At 40.2% G+C, this 21,256-nt stretch overlaps 3 protein-coding genes across 3 annotated transcripts in view; all 3 read left to right on the forward strand.

The window, feature by feature from the left end:
* Nucleotides 1-2,883: 2,883 nt before the first annotated feature.
* LOC102077741 (E3 ubiquitin/ISG15 ligase TRIM25) lies at nt 2,884-7,736 on the forward strand. Its single transcript, XM_025905647.1, has 8 exons — nt 2,884-2,908; nt 2,989-3,266; nt 4,540-4,914; nt 5,011-5,106; nt 5,359-5,592; nt 6,178-6,340; nt 6,419-6,478; nt 6,576-7,736. Exons 2-8 carry the CDS (start codon nt 3,027-3,029, stop codon nt 7,100-7,102), a joined length of 1,695 nt encoding a protein of 564 aa, XP_025761432.1. The 5' UTR covers nt 2,884-2,908; nt 2,989-3,026; the 3' UTR covers nt 7,103-7,736.
* Nucleotides 7,737-8,817: 1,081 nt separating this feature from the next.
* On the forward strand, nt 8,818-15,804 carry LOC106098992 (uncharacterized). The gene is made up of 8 exons (XM_019354140.2): nt 8,818-9,106; nt 9,902-10,035; nt 10,186-10,232; nt 10,624-10,777; nt 10,866-11,102; nt 11,200-11,424; nt 11,789-11,852; nt 13,987-15,804. Exons 1-8 carry the CDS (start codon nt 8,932-8,934, stop codon nt 15,057-15,059), a joined length of 2,109 nt encoding a protein of 702 aa, XP_019209685.1. The 5' UTR covers nt 8,818-8,931; the 3' UTR covers nt 15,060-15,804.
* A 3,204-nt stretch (nt 15,805-19,008) lies between these two features.
* Nucleotides 19,009-21,256, forward strand: part of LOC109198768 (uncharacterized) — a 30,233-nt gene continuing 27,985 nt past the window's right edge. The window contains exons 1-3 of the mRNA XM_025904772.1: nt 19,009-19,266; nt 19,650-19,783; nt 20,032-21,177. Of these exons, the coding sequence (XP_025760557.1) occupies nt 19,089-19,266; nt 19,650-19,783; nt 20,032-21,177 (1,458 nt within the window). The 5' untranslated portion in view covers nt 19,009-19,088. The remainder of the gene's footprint in view (nt 19,267-19,649; nt 19,784-20,031; nt 21,178-21,256) is intronic.

Genomic DNA, 21,256 nt, shown 5'->3' on the forward strand with positions numbered 1-21,256 from the left:
GAGCTGTGACTGACCATTCATGTATCTCATCTGGATTTCTACCTGCATCTCAAGTTATCTCATGTTACGTACAAAAAAAATTTCACATTGTCAAGTTTAAGATGGCCTGAATAATGGCCTCTATCTCTCTCTATCTCTGTCTCTCAACAGCAAAAAGTCACAAGCAAAGAAAGACCACACCATGGCACATTTTTAAATGAGGGAAGTTTATTGATGTAAATCAAAGGAGTTTGCAAAGAAAAGCGTCTGGACTTCTTTGAGTTGCTTGAAGACGTTTCACCTCTCATCCGAGAAGCTTCTTCAGTTCTAAGGTCAAATGGCCGAGAGTCCCAGATTTAAACCCAGTGGGAGTATCCCCCCAAGTATCCCCTGAAGAAGCTTCTCGGATGAGAGGTGAAACGTCTTCAAGCAACTCAAAGAAGTCCAGACGCTTTTCTTTGCAAACTCCTTTGACTACGATGACCTGGATGACTGAGAACCTTCACAGACATATTGATGTAAATGTATCTATTAAACAAATAGACATAATTATTTCACTCAAAAAACATACATATTCAAAGCAACAGTGTGGCCCAATATCAGACAGAACTGTGAACTCCACTCTGTAGAGTGGGCAGTCATAATGAAGCACTACACTTTAATTTGTAGATTCAAGCTGTTCTTTGTAATTTTGGCCACCAGATGTCACCAGAGAGGAATATGTTGAAAAGCTTCTAGTATGAACCGTTTTTAACACAAGCTTCAATGCTTCAGAAAACTTAATTTGAGCATCACTAAATAAAGGTACTGCTCTGCAGTGGTTTGGATCATTTCTATCTAATAGACTCCAGTTTGTCCATGTAAATCAGGGGTGGGAGACTCCAGGCCCAAAGGGCTGATGTCATGCAGGTTTTAGATATCACTTTGGGTCAACACACCTGAAACAAATGATCAGTTCTTTACAGGCATCCAGAGAAGTTCAAAACACATTGAGGAGGTAATTTAGCCATTTAAATCAGCTGTGTTGGATCAAGGACACATCTAAAACCTGCAGGACACTGGCCCTTGATGCCTGGAGTTCCCCTACCTCTGATCCAATGAGTCCATTGCCTATCCAAAACCTAGAAACCTTCCCAATAAAGCAACTGGGACAGAGACAACTATAAGTGTTGATATGCAAGTGCTAGGTGAACTTATGTCTGCTACTGCAAATCAAAACATCATAGTTTACACATACTACAATTGACTAGACAAGCTAACCAATGCCAGTCTAGTGAAAGTTCCGAACAAGAACACTCTTCACTCTCCTTCTGTCCAGCTGTAGCTTCACGTCTACTCAGCACTCCCCACTTTTTTGACTGCTTATGCATAATTACATTGGTCATGTCCTTTAATGTAAAACTCTTGAAATTCCATTTGCATATGAATTGTGTCCTATAAACACACTTGTCTTCCCTAGCAGTTACTGAATAGTTGCATCCACCTCTAAAGTAATTACAGCTTAAAGCTGTTTGCTTTAAGCAAGCAAACAGCATGTAGATTACAGAACTACCTGACATTCAGCCACAATGTACACAAAGCAGGATAACTTCTAAGTCTACAAATTAGATCTTCAGTTAAAGTGACTGCAAGCTACAAGAATGATCCAGAAGATGTAGAGCCAGCTGTTAAACAAACAGATGTGATCAAGAAAGTTCACCATTGATGCTACATGAGAAACAACATTTCTACTTAAGAAAACTCTTCAACTCTTGATTGAATTTACTGAGATGGCTCATCTAGAACAAAGGGCAGCAAAGGAAGTGTGATCTACTTGTTGTGCGTCAGAACAGATTTTGTGTCAAGTCATTTTTATTAAATGCTTTGATGTTATGCTGTTTGACATATACATGTTATTCCGCAGTTTTATGTTATTTTTATAAAAAATGTAGACACTAACCATTAAACGTTACAATTAAACTAAATAACCTTGTTTTTTTGTTTGTTTTTGTAAATGCAATAGTAGTTTGAAAGGGTTCTGTGGATCAGTGACAGAGACAATCCCTGCACAATACTTATGATCAGCACGTTTTGGAGAAATCCCTGCACAAACAAGAGAGAGAGTATTGAGAACGTTGCAGACAGTAGGATGTGACTGTGGTGATCAGTGTGCTTCAGCAACATTCATGTTGCTCACAATAAATCAATTTATAAAGTAAAACAGGAAAAGACTGCGTGTTGGATGACATAAGCACACCAGCTGTTTTTAAGGCTCTTCACAATCCACAGCAAAAATAATAATGAGAGAGATGGTGTTGTTTTCTTTCGAGCATGTGTAATAAATAGAAGCGGTAGTATCAAAATAAATAAATAAACAATTGCGGAGACACACAAATGTCTCTGGCACGCGTCGAAGCAGCAGGTACCTCGGGCGTAGTCACGTGACCTGGGTGTTTTAATACGTTTGTGGTTCTGATGCTCCACACAACGTCGAAACGTCTGTATCGACTTTTGTTTTGGCTAGTACGCCCAGCTTTGCGGACCAACTTCTTTGCTGCTGTTGTTGCTGTGCTACCTCCACCCTTGTTACGCATCACAGGTAGCACCAATTCCAATCAGTGTTGAGACCCCGGATTGTTTGCTGCGCTTGGCTCACAGGTGAAGTGATTACAGTGTTTCGAATATAAGGTGTGACTATTTGCGGTGCCTGTCAGTGGACTGTACTTTTGATTTGGTGGGTCTCATTACAGATAGTGTGTTCGTAGAGCATGTACTGAAGAGGCTTAGGTCCACCAGGGAAAATATACGTGACTGCTCTTGCAACCCAATTTGTCTCCTTGTTAAAAGTTGATTGTCCGTCCAGTTCACGTGGACTGTTCCCGAGCCTGGTGTTTTTATTTTCTGTACAAGTTTTCGTAATCTGCATTTTATCGGTGGCATCTGCTTGTTCGTAAATCCCACAGTATATAAATTGTACAGCAATGATGAATCGGAAACGCGCAGATTTTAAACCTTCGCTTCATGTTTCAGAGAAAACGAGAAGTGTTCTTCGCGTGGATTTCATCCAAATGGCAGAGAAGTGGCAGCAGCAGTGTGGCGTCGAGTTAGAGCCGGATCAGTTTTACTGCTCAGTATGTCTGGACCTGCTCAAAGATCCCGTCACCATCCAGTGTGGACACACTTACTGCAGAATCTGTATCGAGGGATGCTGGGACCAGGAAAATGAAAAGGGAACGTACAGCTGTCCTCGGTGTAGGGAGACCTTCAGCCCAAGGCCTGTCCTCGGGAGGAACACCATGCTGGCTGAAGTGATGTATCCACGGTGCTGCTTTTGAAAATAAATAAAATGACCATTTATTTGACGTAGCAAGTTACCTAAAGTTCAAATACTCGGAGCTCAGAGAACTACTTAATGAGAAATATTTTTATTTTTTTTATTATTCTTTCTGATATTATCATTACCCAATTTCTAGTTTGTTTTCATTTACAACATTTATAAACAGATTTTCATTAATGGTGTGGTGGTTTGCTTGGTTTGATTCTAGTCTGAGACACACCCCTTCGGGTTGTCAGGAAGGGCAACCGGTATAAAACTGCCAAATAAAAAAGGCAACCTTACCCATATATTGACATGACAGAGTTTAAGCCAATTTGTCTCTACTGCATTGAAATCTGGTGACTGTGGAAGCCATTTGAGTACAGTGAACTCATTGTTATCTTTAAGAAACCAGTTTGAGATGATTTGAGCTTTGAGACGGTGTGTTAGCCTGCTGGAAGTAGCCATCAGTAGATGACATGCTGCGGTCATAAAAGGATGGACTTGGTAGGCAACAATACTTTGGTAGGCTGTGGTGTTTCAGTGATGCTGTGTTTGGACTGGGGGGGGCGGCGAAGTGTGCCAGAGGATATCGCCTCTACAGCATTCTAACTCAAACCGGAACTGATGCAAAGCAGGATGGATCCATGCTCTCATATTGTTCATGCCAAACTCTCACTAGCAACTGAAAGTTGCAGGAGAAATTTGTTCTTCAGAACCGGCGACAATCTTCTTCAGTCGTCCAATTTTGGTTAGCATGTGTGAATTCTGGCCTGAGGTTTGTGTTCTTAGCTGTGGAAGTGGCTCTTCTGCTGTTGAAGCTCAGTTTGAATTTCAGCAGGTCGTCTTGATCATGTCTACATGCCTAAATGCAGTGAGTTGCTGCCATGTGTTTAGTTGATTAGATATGTGTTGAAATGAGCAGATGCACCTCATAAAGTGTCCAGTAATCATAATTTTATATTCTTTGGCATATCATTAGATTTTCTTGTGGGTGTTTGCATTGTCTGCTCTTGTTACCCCTAAAATATTTAAATGAATTATATTATCATCATAGCACATGCTTTCTAAATGATAGTGCAGTCTTAAAATAAATAACACATTTTTCTATAGTTCAATTTCTATAGTTATATAGGCTAATGGAAGGTGTATTTGCTATTTGTGCACCTAATTGGGATGCTTTAGCTGACTTCATCCTCTTTCCATTCTAGTTTGATTCTGTTTGTCGTGCAAAACTTTTGACCGCTTTTATTTGATCACTGTAGGTTGTAGAGAAGCTGAAGAGGACAGTAGCCCAACAGGTCCGTCCAGCTTCTCCTCTTGCTCCTGCAGGACCAACAGACATTGCCTGTGATTTCTGTTGTGGGACCAGAAGAAACAAAGCCACCATGTCTTGCCTGACCTGCTTGGCATCGTACTGTCCTGCTCATCTTGAGCCTCACTACAGTTTTCCTGTGCTGAAGCTTCACCAGCTGGTGTCTGCTACAGTGCCATTAAAGGAAAAAATATGTGCAAAGCACAACAAGCTGATGGAGGTTTACTGTAAGACTGATCGAAGTTGTATCTGCTATTTGTGCACCATGGATGATCATAGGCGCCACTCAACAGTGTCAGCTGCAGCAGAAAGAGCTGCTGAGCAGGTAGAGACAAAAAGCCAATGTAAATCTGGAGAGTGGTTGAATTTATTCCTGTGACTGAAATATTCACAATGACACATTCGTGGTTGCTTCTTACAGGTAACACTTGGTGAGATCCAGAGTGCAGTCAAGCTGAGATTCCAGGAGAGACAAGAGGAGCTGAATGAGCTTGTCCAAGCTGTGAAGGACTTCGAGGTTTGGAAATAAGCCTAGAAAACATGTATCTGTTCTGACCACAGCAGTGTCTTGTACAGGTTCTGACATCTGGCAGTGAGAGCTGATAATCATGATTGCAAGACGTATTCCTGCATTTTGGTGTACACCTGCTACATTTGTTTTGAATTTATTTTATGTTCATATGTTTTTTGCCAAAAACAAAGTGAATCCAGAAAACTTTCTGCTATGTTTTGCATCTATTTTAAACTGAACCTTCTTTATGAATATCAGACTTGTTGTCAGACTGCTGTGAAGTCCAATGACGAGCTCTTTGACAAGCTGATCTCCTCCATCCAACAAAAACATGCTTCAATGAAGGAGTTGATTGAAACTCGGCAGAAAACTGCAGTAGCTGATACAAAAGATCTGCAGATGCAGCTGGAGGAGGAGATAGCCAAGCTGAGTAGAAGAGACGCTGACCTGGAGCAGCTTTCCCACACAGCTGACCATATTCATTTCATTCAGGTAAAGGTTGTGTGTTCTAGACCAAACCATCTTTCTTTTTATAATTTTCACCTCATACACAATTTTATTATTTCAATTCAGTATAATCAATCAGTGTTAAAGCATTCATCATGTATAGCTGCAAGACACAAGTATTAGTAAAACGTTCTAGAGAATATTACACCCATGTTTTCATATTTTGGTTATATTATCTGTGAAACCAGCTGCCTGATTTGGACTACCTGGGGAATATTGTGCCTTTATGTATGGAAAGATATAAACATGTCAGGTTCCTATCTGCAACATTGCAGTTTCTACAGGCCTCCAAATCTGTTAATTTGCAAAGCCATAGTACAGGAGATTTATCCCCCAAATTTGAAGGACCTAGATCAAGTAGTTTTCAGTTAAACTTTAAAAAGGGCCTCTCAGAGAACAATGCTAGAAAGACTTCTAAAAACACTCTCACCTTGGCAGCAGGGACATGAAACTTCCCATTAGGAAGTGTGTCTTTCCCTTGGAATTTTGTTTTAATGAATTGAGACAGAATGTTCCATGTAACATGCAGTTAATATACTTTTCTGTTCTGACCTGTCATTTTTCCTCTAGATCTTCCAGTCTCTCTCCATCTCATGTGAATCGCAGGACCTGCCAAGAGGCGCTGTTGTTCATCCTAAACGTTCAATAAAGACAGTGACTGACTGTCTGTCTGACCTGACATATGACATGAAAAAGCTTCTGGAGACCACATGGCCAAAAATCTCTGCCACAGGTGCCTGAAGGAAATATTAAATAATTATGGATGGCTGGATTGATAATTTTTTTTTTTTTTTTTTTTTTCCCCTGTTAGTGTCTGTTACAGATTTTGTGCTGCTACTTGTGCCAAAGACCAGGAGAGATTTATTGCGCTGTAAGTAAAACCATTAAGGCAGATCATTATATAAATGAAGTAATCACTTAATAAATACTAGAAGGCTGATGATGTTTCTGGTTTGTTTCTCCATCAGATCACTGTCCTCTAACACTGGATCCCAACTCTGTCAACAAATGCTTTGTCATTTCACGGCAATCTAAACGAGTGACGAGTGGCTCCTATGAGCATTTTCATTCATCTCACTCGGACAGGTTTGGAGGTGTGAGGCAGGTGCTGTGCAGAGAGGGTTTAACAGGGCGGTGCTATTGGGAGGTCAGTTGGAGTGGTGGCGTCTGGTCAGTGGCAGCGTCTTACAAAAACATCAGCCGAACATCATCTGACTCAGAATTTGGGAAGAATGATAAGTCCTGGAGTTTGGAGTGCTCTACAGACGGTTACACTTTCAGACATAACTCAGTAACCAGGGCGGTGTCAGGTCCTCGTACCTCTCAGATTGGAGTGTATCTGGATTACAAGTCAGGTACTCTGTCGTTTTACAGCATCTCTGACACCATGACTCTGCTTCTCAAGGTGCGCACAGTATTCACTCAGCCTCTCTATCCTGGCCTTGGGCTGAAGGAAGGAGGCTCTGGCTGTTATGCAGAAGTGAAGAAGTTCTGATGCCAACTTTTTCACCATGTTGAGTAATGTCTTTCAAGACCTAAAATAAGCAGTGTAGAAACCTGTGAGCGCTGCTGTTAAGTGAGCTCATTGAACTTGTTTGACACTTATTTACTAAATGCTGAATGACTCGCACTGTTTGGCTGTTGAAAGGCGTGACAGGTGCTCCACTGTGACACAAGACATTGAAATTGTAAGATTTTGTTGCTCTAATTAATCTATGCTTTTTGTTTGTTTTAATGTTGAGTTTAAATTGACTTTTTCACTTGCATGTACCTCATTGTTTTCTTTCCATTTTACCGTTTTAATATCTGGGGAGGGGGACTTCATACGAAATTAAAGTTGACAACATACTGCGCATAGGGCTTATTGTACTAATGATGACTGGGTTCAGATGAAGTCAGTTTTGCAGTCAGCTAAAGCTACAGAGACGCTGTATTGCACTAGTGCACATTGACCAAAGTCTAGAAGATATAGGATAAAGGTTATTGTGACTTTGACACTTTTATGAAGGTACTGCCCACACTTCTTAAAGGTTTGCCAAATTAATGATTCTGTGTTTTTTATTTGGCACAGGTTTTAGACTGCTTTCATAGGATTCCCTTCCTGTTTATGAGTTTAAATAAAAATGATTGCCAATATTTAAACTGTTGTGAATGACTTGTTTGTCCATGATCTGTCAAATGTCTCTCATTATGATATTCAGTCTTTTTGAGCCACTAAGTATGTTCCTATCACAAGGTAGAAGCTGCAGTTTTGACAAAGTGACTTCATATACTCCCAAGTAAAGTGTCATGTTATATTAAAAATGTCGTCTTCAAAAGAGATCTGGTCTCGAGGCGGTCAGGAAGTGGTGGGGGGGGAACGGTTATAGAAAGATATTTTAAGAGGCCAAAAAGAACTGTATTGGTTACCATGTAGGTGCAAACACATTCATTGCAAGATACTTTCAAAACAGGTCACTTTTTTTTTATGCAACGCCTGTTGCAAATCCTCTTGACTACAGTCTGTCAAAATAAGCAAAGATATTAGTCATAAAAAAACCCATCACACGTCGCTTTTTAGCAATGTATAATCTCTCCTACTGACACAGGCAGTAGGAAAACGCCTAGTACATGAGTACAAAGACATCAACATATGTCCCAAGGCTAGATTTGAGTTGAACTCTAAGTCAAATGTATTCACCCCTGCACCACAGTTTGTCCTTGTACCACAGCTTAAAAGGGTTTTAGAGAGCTGTTAACAAGCTTTATGGCCAGATTGTGGTGGTGTTTAGTGAGTTTTGACTAAGTTTCACTTGTGCTTTCACCAAAATCTTCAGTCATAACTTAAACAGCTGGGTGTATTGAAAATATAAGTTTTTATAAAGCAAGAGCATTATTTATTTTCAAACATGTTGACATCTGGGGTGTAATCTATTTAGACATGTGCCGTGTTATGTAAAACCTCGCACGTTTACCTCTGTGCGTGTCCGTGTCTTTTTAGTAGCCTGCTGTATTGGTAATGGCTCTTGTGAACAACCAGTATTCCAAAGTGTTAATATGCAAAATCACTAATTACGGAGGCATTTATTAAAAAAACAAGAGTTAGAAGAGAAAAACTCGTTTTAAAATGTTTACTGTGAGCTTTCTAAGGTTTTGTAGACTGAGTTACTAAAAAGGAGTTATCGCTGTTGTAAATTTATCATTGGGCGTGCACTGTTGTTTGGTCATGTGACGCACAAACGTGATTTTTGGAGGAACCCTTGCAGGATCATCAGTCCTTTACTCCGATCAGAGAGTGCTGAGCTCTTACAAATCGTTGCTTATGTTTGGTTCAGTTACAGCGGGATGATGGCTGATCGTTACCAGCACCCGGTTTTCTTTGAGTGCGACAGTATTAAAAAAGAACATCGGACGAGATTACAAAATTATTTCCGTAATCGTCGCAAATCAGGCGGAGGAGATTGCGAACTGACGACAGTGGACGCAAACGTCTACAGCGTGGTTTTCCAAAATAAAAAAGGTAAGTTTATCATGCCTTTTAACACATCTAAATATTCTATATTTATTATTAAAATGTATATTTTATATATATAATAAATAGATTTATTTATGCACGAAATATCGTATTTATTATTATTATTATCATTTCTCGGTTAAAATAGCCGTAACAGAAAGGTTTCAGCTGTTTAAGAAATATTACATTGTCACCGGTGAAGTACAGCTGTGGGTGGGAGTAGTGAGAAAGGAAACGTAAACCAAACGGTTGTCTGGAAAGCGAAACTCGTTACGCAACGTTAAGTTTCGTTTTCGGTGATCTGCAGCTGCCTCAATGCTGAGTTCAGGGAACTTGGGAAACTCTGATTTCCCACTGTCACATTTGAACTCTTTCCTCTGTGAGTGGGCTGTTTAGAGGGAGACAGCTACTCTGAGAAGACGATATTATTGCAAATGCAGTTTTTTATTGTATTTGCTGTTTGAATGTGTTTTAAAGTGAAATTAGTTGCAAAGGCTTTAAAGCAGAAGTCTGGAATATATTGTGTTGGACATACTTCATGTGTACTATGTACTGACTCTGTAGCTTGTGAAGCTTGCACACAAGAATTTCACTCACATGTGCTGTACCAGTGTACCAGTAATGTGGTGTGACAACAAATTTGATTTGATTTTGATTTGACCACTGAATTATAGTTTCTACCAAACTGGCAGTGGGTGAAAAGAGGAGAAAAAAAAGAACAAAGAAGGGCAAAGCAAACAAAAAGAAAGAGTTAAAGCTATATAATAAATTCAGTCTGTAATTTGGGATATCTGTCTACAGATCAGCAGAGAGTCCTTCAGAGATCAAAGCATGTTTTGGAGATTGAAGATTGTAGTTTGGTGTTTACTGTCCGAGAAAGTCTGGAAAGTTCTACCTCCTCTCACTTCATGACCCCCACTTCCAATCCAGCAGAGGTAAATTTCACGTTTTAGTTTATCTAGATGTTTAATAGTTTTATGGATCCATATGAAATGAACATTGTCCATTTTATCATAATATTAATGTAAGCAGGGGTTTGCTACAAATTGATAGCTGTTCTCATTTGCATGTCTTCCCAATCACAGACTCCTGAGCACATTCCTGCCTCGTCTCTTCCACCAAGCGATGACGGGTATGAACTACATGTTAATAATTATCTTAGTTACATAAATGTCCTCATGCTCAGCAAGAACTTGAGAACATGCTTGGCTGTTTAGCCTGCTCTGTTGATCTTTACTGTGAGGAGGGGAGAGTTTTAGTCAGGAGGCTCGCTAAACCTGGTGCTGCAGATGAAGTTAGTGATTGGAAAGCTGAGGTAGACGCTCTCTTTAGTGGCTACTTTTGCCATTATGACTTAAAGGTTGAAGCTTTGGTTCAGTCCAGCAGCTCTTGTCAGACTGCAGGTGAGGTGAAGGTGTACACAGATAAGTCTGGGAGGAGTCTGAAGTGACTGTTGCTGCTGTGAAGGACTTTGGTAGTGTGAGAGGTTAAAGTCTGAGCCAAATCATCCCGTTTGATAACAGAGAGGAGGCAGTGAGGGCCATACAGGAACCATGTGACAGGCTTCTCCAAGGGATAGATACACCTGATGAAGATACAACAAGAGGAGCCACTGCCAGAGCTCCTGGAGGCAGAGTCCACATGGAGGTTATTCGGGGACTAATCGAGAGCCAACAGGTGAAAAATGCTGCTGTAATTAAGATAAATCAAACCTCACAATAAAACACATTTTCTAAGCCCACCAAATTTCCTGCTCTTCTCCTAGGTGGATGCTTTGGTGTCTCCTATGGTTGGCCATAATCCTCACTCTACCCGTGTTGGAAATGCTTTATTTGCAGTAGCTGGATCCCAGCTGACCACAAGGTTTAGAAAGGAAGCAGAGGATGAAACAATGCCTGGTGACTCAGTACTGCTGGAGGGCTTACCTGGACTTCAATCTAATGCAGTCTTCTTCCTCAATCTTGTTCGCTGGAATGGTGACCCAGATGGAGGTGCAGTCCAGGTGAGATAGTAAAGGAGGGATTTTATTATACTACCTGTTTGTGAGGACACTTTTAATGGAGTCATTTGCCATAATCCACTATTTTTACCCACTATAGGTTCTTCGAATGGGCATCAGAAACATCCTATCTTCCTGTGAGGCAAAAGGATTCACATCTGTCGCTCTTCCCGTCATTGGTGCTGGGATTGCTCTGAAATTTCCTGACAGTGAAGTGAAGAGGGTGTTGATAGAGGAAAAGCACATATTTGAACAGGAGCGAACAGGCATCACACCATTCCTGATCCGCATCGTCGTTCACTTTGATGACGCGGAGACACTCAAGGTAATGGAAAAAAATTTTTCCCTAAAAATCAACTACCGACAAATGCTGAGAGTTGAAGAATGCCACCATTCTTTATCCGTAGAAAACAAAGAAACTCAGAATATAATAATCAAATTTGTCACAATTGGAAAAGCTCATTTTCAGTCAGCAGGAACAGTCTCATCTGACCCCAATATTTGGTTTATCCTTTATATTTTATTTTTCAAAGCAGCAAGGCTTCAGGAGGCTTCACAAACCTGATTTGACTTTAACTTGGAAACATAATGTATACACAATCATTAACCAATCAGCTATTGTTTCCTCTGCAGTATATATAGTATATACAGGAATCATTACTAATGCTGGAAATTTGTTGTCTTTGCAGACATTTGGCTCTATCCAAAATGACAAATTCACTGAAGATGTTCACCATAAAGACCAAGATCAAGGTAGGTGTAGAAAATATCCACAGATAAGAATCCAGACCGTGCTTTTTCAAATATAAATAATAAATTGATTCTTTTTGTTAAAAAAATCTTTTAACAAAGAGACCATAATAAAACATCAACAGGAAATTACAACATCTGATGTAGAATATAAAAAACATTCAGTCCATCAAATGATACTAAATAGACAGCCTTTGGACAGCAGCTCAAACACCCAGTATTTTGGAGGATTCAGACAGTCTTGCATTAACCCTCCAAAGACTGACCAAAAGCTTCACCTAACAGCAAACAACGTTCTCCTCTTATCATTTAGTATTCAGGTCTCATATTATCCTTTCTGATACCGACACATCTGTTCACACACAAACGTTGGTTGCTTTTGACCACTTCTGACCACTTTGAATGAAGTAGTCAACAACCTGAAACCCACAAGCTGTACTCTGGATATTGTTCCATCTCACTGAGTGAAATATGTTTTTGACACTGTGGGTATGAGATTGCTTTCTATTATCAATAGCAGTCTTCAGTTTGAGTATGTCCCTGTTGACTTTAAACATGCTGTGGTGGAACCTATTCTTAAAAAGCAAAACCTTGATTCAACAGTTTTATCCAACTACAGACCAGTTTCTAAATTGCCTTTTCTTTTTAAATTCCTGGAGAAAGTTGTTATTCTCCAGCTCCAGACCTTTCTAGATAAAAATGGCGTTAGTAAAGTATTTTAGTCTGGTTTTAAAGCGCACCACAGCACTGAAACTGCTCTTTTAAAAGTTTGTAATGACCTTTTAACTTTTACACACTTGGGAGATTCTGCCATTTTATTACTATTAGACCTCAGTGGTGCCTTTGATACTGTAGCTCATAGGATTCTTATCTCTCGGCTTGAACATTGGGTCAGAATCAAGAGACTGCATTGGAAAAGTTTAAATCTTACCTGTCCAACTGAAGCTTTTCTGTCAGATTGAGGGATACATCACCCTCAAAAACCTCACTTTCTTGTGGGGTCCCCCAGGGCTCCATTCTTGGCCCAGCCTCTTTTTCAATTTACATGCTCCCTATGGGCTCAATTTAAAAACAAACAAAAAAACAAAAAACATAGCATCACATTTCACTGTTATGTTGACAACTCACAGACTTACCTGTCACTGAAACATAAATCTGTGAGTCCTCCAAAGGTTCTACTAGATTGTTTGGAGGATGTTAACCCATGGATGGCTTTAAACTTTCTTAATTAAAAGGAACAGAAAAGAGAGGTCATTGTGTTTGCTCCCTGTCACCACTACGACTTTGGCTCTTAATTAAAAAAAAAAAAACCCTTTGCGAGGAACTTAGGAGTGATTTTTGAATATCTATCTATTTATCAATCTAACGCTTGATAAACAGATCAATGCTGTAATCAAAACTAGCTTTTTTCATCTCCGGCTACTTGAAAAAGTGAAGCCATTTTTCCATTTCAGAGACATCTAACTTGGACTTGGCTGGTCCAAAACGCTACAACACAGTTACAGACTGGCACGCACGAGCGGGACCACCTATCCCCCATAGTCGCATCCTTACACTGGCTGCCAGTTAGTTTTCTAATTGATTTCCACAAGGTTTTATTATTTGTTTTTTAAGGCATTGCACTGGCTAGCATCTTCATACTTTTCTGATCTTTTGAACTGGTGGAAGATCATTGATTTCTGCAGATCAAATGCTCAAATGCAAATGCTGAGGTCCAGATTAAAGCACAGAGGAGATTGAGCCTTTACTGTGACTGCTCCTAAACCGAGGAAAAAACTGCCCCTTCACATCATGACCTCTCAGACATTAGACACTTTGAAAAAAAAAACACTTTTATACTTGGCTTCTAAATAAGAATGAGTTTGTACTACTTTTATTTGCCTTATTTCTTCCTGAAATCTTCTAATTTAATGCTTTTTTTTCTTAAATTGCATCACATCTTCCTACTTTTATATCTTTTGATTATTTTAAATTTGCAGCACTTCGGTCACAGTTGTTGTTTTTACATGTGCTATATAAAGAAGTTTGACTTTGACTGTTGATTCTGTTTCAAACCTGAAACTCTGACCAAAAAGTATTTCGAAGGCAGCAAAAGTAAGAAACAAATGTACTTAACAGAGTCAACTTTCTCCTCTAGAGTCAACAATGATGAGGCTGGTCCTGCTGGGAAAAACTGGATCTGGGAAAAGTCACCTGGGTAACACCATTCTTGGAGAGAAGCACTTTGCCACCTACCATTCTCCAAACTCTGGAACAATGAAATGCCAAACAGGAACCAAAACAGTGAGTGGAAGAAGCATCACTCTGATCGACACCCCTGGTTTCTTTGACACAGGAAGGTCTGAGGAAGATTTGAACTCTGAGATAATGAGCTGTATGACAGAGTGTGCTCCTGGGCCTCATGCTTTTCTCATTGTGCTTCGAGTGGATAAATTCACAGAGCACGAGCAGGCTGTCATCACTAAGATATGTCAGTATTTCTCAGAAGAAGCTCTAAAATATGCTGTAGTTGTTTTCACTCACGGTGATCAGCTCCACAAAAAGATGAAAATTGAAGATTTTGTCAGTCAGAACAAGAACCTGAGTGATCTGGTGTCAAAGTGTGGTGGTCGGTGCCACGTCTTTGATAACAAACACTGGAACAACAACCAGCCAAACAACTACAGGAGCAACCAGTTCCAGCTGGAGGAGTTGCTGAAAACAATAGAGAAAGTGGTGGCGGAAAGAAACGGAGGCTACTACACAAATAAAACGCTGCAACATGTGGAGACGGCAATACGAGAACAGGTAGAGCAGATTAGACACTCAATGCCAGATAAAACCCCAGAAGAGATCAGAAAGCAGGCTAAAACTGATGTGTTTAACAGGTTCCTGATCCAAATGGCAGGGATTGCAACAGGAGCTTTGCTCGGTGCTTTTTTTGGTGTAGTAGCATTGGCTGAATTTGCTATCAAAGCTGTGAAGAACCCACAACTGATGAATTTCACAAAAAAGCTTTCCACATTAGCACGTGTACCAGTTGCACAAGAACCAAAAGCACTAGTAGTTGCTGGAGCAGTAGGCTTGACAGCAGCTGGAGTAGTAGGAGGTGTAATGGGAGGTGTCATTGGAAATGATGCAGCTAAGGATGCAGAGTCACTTTCAGAAGCTGTACAGAGAACATATAAGGCTGTAGAAGAAAAAAGAAAATCTCTCACTCACTTGATGTAAGGTTTTCATAATAATCAGATATTTATGTGAACATTTGATTATTTTATTACCTCTTGATGTTGTTACACTATATGTAATGTTTACATATTTAGAAGGCGGTACAGAAAATTTGGAGTCCAGTCCTTTAGAGAGGAGGGTTTTGTGGTTTAGCCACTTTAGCACTTAACACTTTTTTTTGCCTGACTGCCGTTTGGTGGTGGGAACATATTCTTTGGTGTGTTTATGAAAGATTTATGTTCAATAGGTTTGTGGTCCTTAAAAAGTAAAACGATGAGCTTAAAGATTCTCACAAAGTCTGCCAGTATGCTTGTTTTGTTTGGGAGGTTGTTGCTTGATCTCCATAGTGCCTTAATTCACGTTGATCATTATTTTGTCTTGTCCATATAAAGGACAAGACTGTTTATGACCAAGAAACACAGACTTAAAAAACTCCAACAACCACTGAAGACTGAAGAAATTAGGTTTTGTTTTTGTTTTTTTTCCTGATATTGTCAAATCTCTCTTTACTTAATTGTAAATGATCTGATATTGATAGAACTACTTGAAATATGTATGATATATTGGTGATGTGATTGACAGATCAAAGATGAATAAAAGCACTAATTTCTGACAAGGTTTTCCATTGCCCATTTGTTTTGTTTTGAGAGTTTTTCCCTCCACATTATAGTTTTGTTCTTGTTGTACTGCACTTGCATGTTGTGATTAACATGAGACACTGAGGAAGAAAAGGCGTGAAGAAAGGACATTTAGAGGGGCTAAAAAACTGCCAGAGTGTTGCCAACAAAGTGCAACAACGATGTTTCCCTGCCTGAAATTTTGCCTGTGCAAAAACATGAACTTTTGTCATTGTGAATCTTTGAGTTGAGTGTATCATTACCAGCATGCACAGTAATCGATCATATGGCCCATATTTCAATTTTCAGTTCAATCTTCGGTGTTATTTACATAGTCCGAAATCACAACAACAGTCTTCTCAAAGTTCTTTCTATTGTAAGGTAAAGACACTACAATAATACAGGGAAAAAACTCATTTGACCTCTTATGAGCAAACGCTGGCAACAGTGGAAATGAAAAACAAGAAGAAACCTCAGGCAGAACCAGCCTCAGGGAGGGGTGGCCATCTGCTGTGAATGGTTGGGGAGGAAGACACAACAAAAGGCAAGCTGTGGAGACGAGACAGATTACAAATAACTAACAATTAAATGCAGAGAAGTGTATAAACAGTACGTGAAAAAGGTGAGTGAAGAATAAATACTCAGTGCATCATGGGAATCCCCAAGGAGCATATGCCTAGTGCAGCAAAACTAATTAGGTTTCACCTGATTCAGCCCTAACCATATGCTTTATCCAAAAGGAAAGTTTTAAGCTTATTCTTAAAAGTAGAGATAGTGTCTTGTCCCCTGAAGAGGGGCCTCCAATTCTACTCTAGGAACCACAAGAAAGTCTGCAGTGCAAGAGCAAAGTGCGGTGAGGCCTTAAAGATTAAATGGGACCTGATTATTCAAGTATGTGTATGTATAATGTAAACAGAACTGGTCCTATTCCAGAACCATATGGAAATCCATAATGTGAAGTAGATTTCCCATTTACATGAACAAACTGGAGACTATTAGATAGATAGGACAAACCCCTGCAGCGCACTACCTTCAATACCTACAACATGCTATAATCACTGTAATAAATTAACAGAGATGAGTTCACCGTCAGAGGCCAAAAGAAGATCATTTATAACTTTCACTAAAGCTGTTTGTGTGCTGTGATGGGCTCTGATACCCGACTGCAACTCTTCAAATAAACCATTTCTCTGCAGATGATCTGTTTTATAACTACTGTTTCTAAAACTTCTGAGATAAAAGGAAGGTTGAAAATTGTCCTGAAATCATAATTAGTTTTGCATGTAGATATTAGCTGATCTCGCAGGATCAAACCTTCAGTCTCATGAGAGAGTGCAGAGCTCTTACTAATTGCTTTGTATTTTAGGAGAATATTTCCATATTCACCACAGTTTAGGAGACCACTATGAGAGTGAGAGACAAAATCTACTGTACTGCTTTCAGAAATCAAAAAGATATGTTCATCCTGCATTGTAATTGCATGTTATTATATGTGAACTGGTATCTTCACCTAAATACCCTACAGTGGTAGAAGTATGGAAATGTCACCTGGTAGCCTACATCTGGTCTCTTCGCATGTTCTATGATCTATATTATATTACAGCGCCAAGTAGGTAAGCACACTTTGTGGTTTTTAAGGGTTTGTCATGTTGTCAGTGACTTTATGTCAGAGTGCACATTGTTGCCCTCCAAGGCTGTAGTTGGTAAAACTATTTCTTCCAAGGATATTGGACCTTTTGTCCCAGCTAGAAGGCAGTGTCCCTTGGCAGCCTTCAGCTTTGGGTAAGGGATCAGTCATTTTTTTATTGACCTTGAACACTCCATTCTCAATATCACACAAGGTGTATCAGAATTGTTGGGTGGCATTTTCTCTTTGGTGCAAGGACAGGAATTTGGACCCAGTCTTCTCTCCTTTGAAAGACATGCTTTGGTATCTTTTTGAAACTGGCTGGGCTGCAAGTGACTTTGTTTATATAAGATCTCAACCTTCACGGAGTGAAAGGAGACACATCCACGTGGTTAACTGCTACTGGCAGTCATCCAGAAATTGACAGAACTGTAGTTATATTTGCTACTTCCATTAACTCATGTAGAAGACACAAGCCAGAGGTGGAACATGCTGACTCTTATTTCTGTGCATTTCTAATGATGACTGGTAACAAGTGTGTGGCGCTGTGATTTTAGAGTCCGGTGTCCATCCAAACCTAGAAACCCTGCCAATAAAGAAACTGGAGATAGTGATATGTAAGTACCTCGGTACCTGATGTCTCCTACTGTAAATGTAAAACAGCACAGTTTATACATACTACACTCCACTACACATGGTAACCAATGCCAGTCTAGTGAATTTGGAATTTAAATGTATTTTTCAGCGTATTGTAGTGCTCCACAATTGTATATGAACATTTAGAATATTCCTATTGGTCTAAAACTGTCATATATGGGTCTGTATATTTACTGTGCCTCCTTACAATACTGCGATTTCCTACACAGACCTTTAGTGCAGTGAGTGCAAGTTTAGCATTACACTTGCACTCAGTGCATTAGTGCTCATACAGCACTAGCCGAGGACGGGATCACAGACCCATTAGAATGACTCAAAACCCAGCGGATGCCCCACCACACCACTTGGTCCCATAGGGATCAAGGTCCAGCGAGCCCCAGACCCAGGCCCACACACACACAGAAACTGCACAGACACACTCATCTATCCACATCCACCCCACGGACGAATGCCTCCCCACCATGGCCAGCAGCCCCGTTGCTCGGGGTGCAGTTAGCCTGTCCCCTGATCATCAGTCAACCACAGCGTCAGGTAGGACGTAGGAAATGGGGATGTAAGGACCGGCTTGTCCGTGTTAAAATGGTCTGTTGGGTGCATGTGTTGATTTGCGTGAGTGAGTGAGATGTACAAAGTGAATACGACTGTGTGAAAACTAGAGCGCTGTTAACATTGAACGGAGAAATGTGGCACGATAATGAATAGCTTTTCTAAAGAGAGAGCATGGTTCTTACCAAAACATGCTGATATCTTTGGTAAAAATCTATTTAGAAGCGGCACGTGTTTACCTCTGCGTATCCTGCTGTTCTGGCTCTTGTGAACAACTAGTTTTAAAAGTGTTAATAAAATAAAATTAGTAATTACAGAGGCATTTAATAAACGTACTCGTACTTAACTAGTTTTAGATGGTTTCGGTACGGGGAGCTTTGGAAGACTGGTTTACCACAAAGGTGTAGTTATTACTGTTCTAAATTTATCATCACCTGCAGGCGTGTTTGTTTAGTCATGTGACCTTTATGACGCACACAGGTGTTTGTGCACATTGAGGAAGCCTGCAGGATCAGTCCTTTACTCCGATCAGAGAGTGCTGAGCTCTTACAAATTGCTGCTTATGTTTGGTTCAGTTACAGCGGGATGATGGCTGATCGTTACCAGCACCCGGTTTTCTTTGAGTGTGAGAGTCTTAAAGAAGAACATCTGACGAGATTACAAAAATACTTCGGTATTCGCCGCAAATCGGGCGGAGGAGAGTGCGGACCGGTGACCACAGTGGACGAAAACGTCTACAGTGTTGCTTTCCTAAATAAAAAAGGTAAGTTTATTATGCATTTTAATCGGTAATTATATTTACACATTAATTATGTACGGACAGTCTCCAAATGACCACTTATTATTATCATCAATAATAATATTTTCTCTCAGTAACCGTATCAGAAGATTTTTGCTGTTTAGGAACTAATATACTTTCACAAGTGAGTTACTGGTGGCAATGGGACACGTAAGAAAGGAAACGCAAAACAAAAGTCAGTCTGGAAAGCGAAACTTATTACACAACATTTGTTGATCAGCAGCCGACAGTGGGTGAAAAGATAAGAATAAAGAAGAAGGAAAAAAGAAACATAAAAACGAAAATAAGTCACATACAAATAAATTCTACATGAAACTCAGTTTGTAACTTGAGATATCGATTTATAGATCAGCAGCGAGTTCTTCAGAGATCAGAGCATGTTTTGGATCTTGAAGATTGTCGTTTGGTGATCTTTGTCCGAGAAAGTCTGGAAAATTCTTCCTCCTCTCACTTCACCGCCCCCACTTCTGCTCCAGCAGAGGTAAATTTCATGTTGTTTGATTTAACTTTGACAGTTTTATGGATCCATATAGAATCAGTATTGTCCATTTAATTATAATATTAATATAAGCAGAGTTTGCTTTATATCTATCTATATCAATACATAAATGAATAAATAAATAAATAAATAAATACACATGTCTGTGTGTGTGTGTGTGTGTGTATATATATATAAGGTAAGGTCTTTGTTGCCGATTGATACCTCCTCTCATTTGCATGTCTTCCCAGGCACAGACTCCTGAGAACATTCCTGCCTCGTCTCTTCCACCAAGTGATGAAGAGTATGAACTACATGTTGATAATTATCTCCTCCGTTACCTGAAAGAATGTCCACATGCTCAGCAAGAACTTGAGAACATGCTTGCCTGTTTAGCCTGCTCTGCTCATCTTTACTGTGAGGAGGGGAGGGTTTCAGTCAGGAGGCTCACTCAACCTGGTGCTGCAGATGAAGTTAGTGATTGGAAAGCTGAGGTAGACGCTCTCTTTGGTGGCTACTCGTGCCATTATGAGGTAAACCCTGACAAAGTTGAAGCTTTGGTTCAGTCCAGCAACTCTTGTCAGACTGCAGGTGAGGTGAAGGTGTACACAGATGAGTCTGGGAAGGCTGTTGTTGTTGGAGAACTGTCTCTGGTTCATGCCAGGTTGTTAGACATCGAGCAACCTTCAAGTTTACGTGACAATATGGCATCTCTGAGTTTGAGTGAGGAAAGCACAACCATTGCTAGCTACAGCCTTTGTGATGGGCTCCAGGTGTTTGTGTGTCAGGGTGACATCACCAAGCAACACGCTGATGCTCTGGTAAATGCAGCCAATCAGGACTTGGACCACTCTGCAGATGTTGCTGCTGCACTGAGTCGAGCTGGTGGTCCTGAAATACAGAGAGAGAGTGATGAATTAGTGAAGTGTTTTGGGAAAATTCCCATAGGAGAAACAGTAGTGACCACAGGGGGTAACTTAAAGTGCAAGAAACTGCTTCATGCAGTTGTGCCTGTAGGTGGAAAAGCAAGTAAGAGAGATAGGATGTTACTGGAAAAAACTGTGCATTCTGCTTTAAAGTTTTCAGAAATAATGGAGTTTCAGTCCATAGCCATTCCTTGTATCAGCTCAGGTGTCTCTGGGGTTCCTCTCACTGTGTGCACTGAGGCAACTGTTGCTGCTGTGAAGGACTTTGGCAGTGTGGGAGGTCGAAGTCTGAGCAAAATCATCCTGATTGATAACAGAGAGGAGGCGGTGAGGGCCATGCAGGAAGCATGTGACAGGCTTCTCCAAGGGATAGATACACCTGATGAAGATACAGCAAGAGGAGCCACTGCCAGAGCTCCTGGAGGCAGAGTCCACATGGAGGTTATTCAGGGATCGATCGAGAGCCAACAGGTGAGAAACGTTGCTGATAAGATAAACTTAAGTTAGTTAGTTTGAATTGATTATTCACTAGCTGGGCCCACATCCTCAT

This window comes from Oreochromis niloticus, linkage group LG3 (genome assembly GCF_001858045.2).
Source record: "Oreochromis niloticus isolate F11D_XX linkage group LG3, O_niloticus_UMD_NMBU, whole genome shotgun sequence".
NCBI lineage: Eukaryota > Metazoa > Chordata > Actinopteri > Cichliformes > Cichlidae > Oreochromis > Oreochromis niloticus.

Bases quoted from the DNA above. Each gene is read 5' to 3' on its own strand.
- LOC102077741 (XM_025905647.1), top strand. From the start codon at position 3,027: ATGGCAGAGAAGTGGCAGCAGCAGTGTGGCGTCGAGTTAGAGCCGGAT. The intron at 3,267-4,539 runs GTGATGTATCCA...TGATCACTGTAG, and splicing joins GGAACACCATGCTGGCTGAA to GTTGTAGAGAAGCTGAAGAG. The intron at 4,915-5,010 runs GTAGAGACAAAA...TGCTTCTTACAG, and splicing joins CAGAAAGAGCTGCTGAGCAG to GTAACACTTGGTGAGATCCA.
- LOC106098992 (XM_019354140.2), top strand. From the start codon at position 8,932: ATGATGGCTGATCGTTACCAGCACCCGGTTTTCTTTGAGTGCGACAGT. The intron at 10,778-10,865 runs GTGAAAAATGCT...CTCTTCTCCTAG, and splicing joins GACTAATCGAGAGCCAACAG to GTGGATGCTTTGGTGTCTCC. The intron at 11,853-13,986 runs GTAGGTGTAGAA...TTTCTCCTCTAG, and splicing joins CCATAAAGACCAAGATCAAG to AGTCAACAATGATGAGGCTG.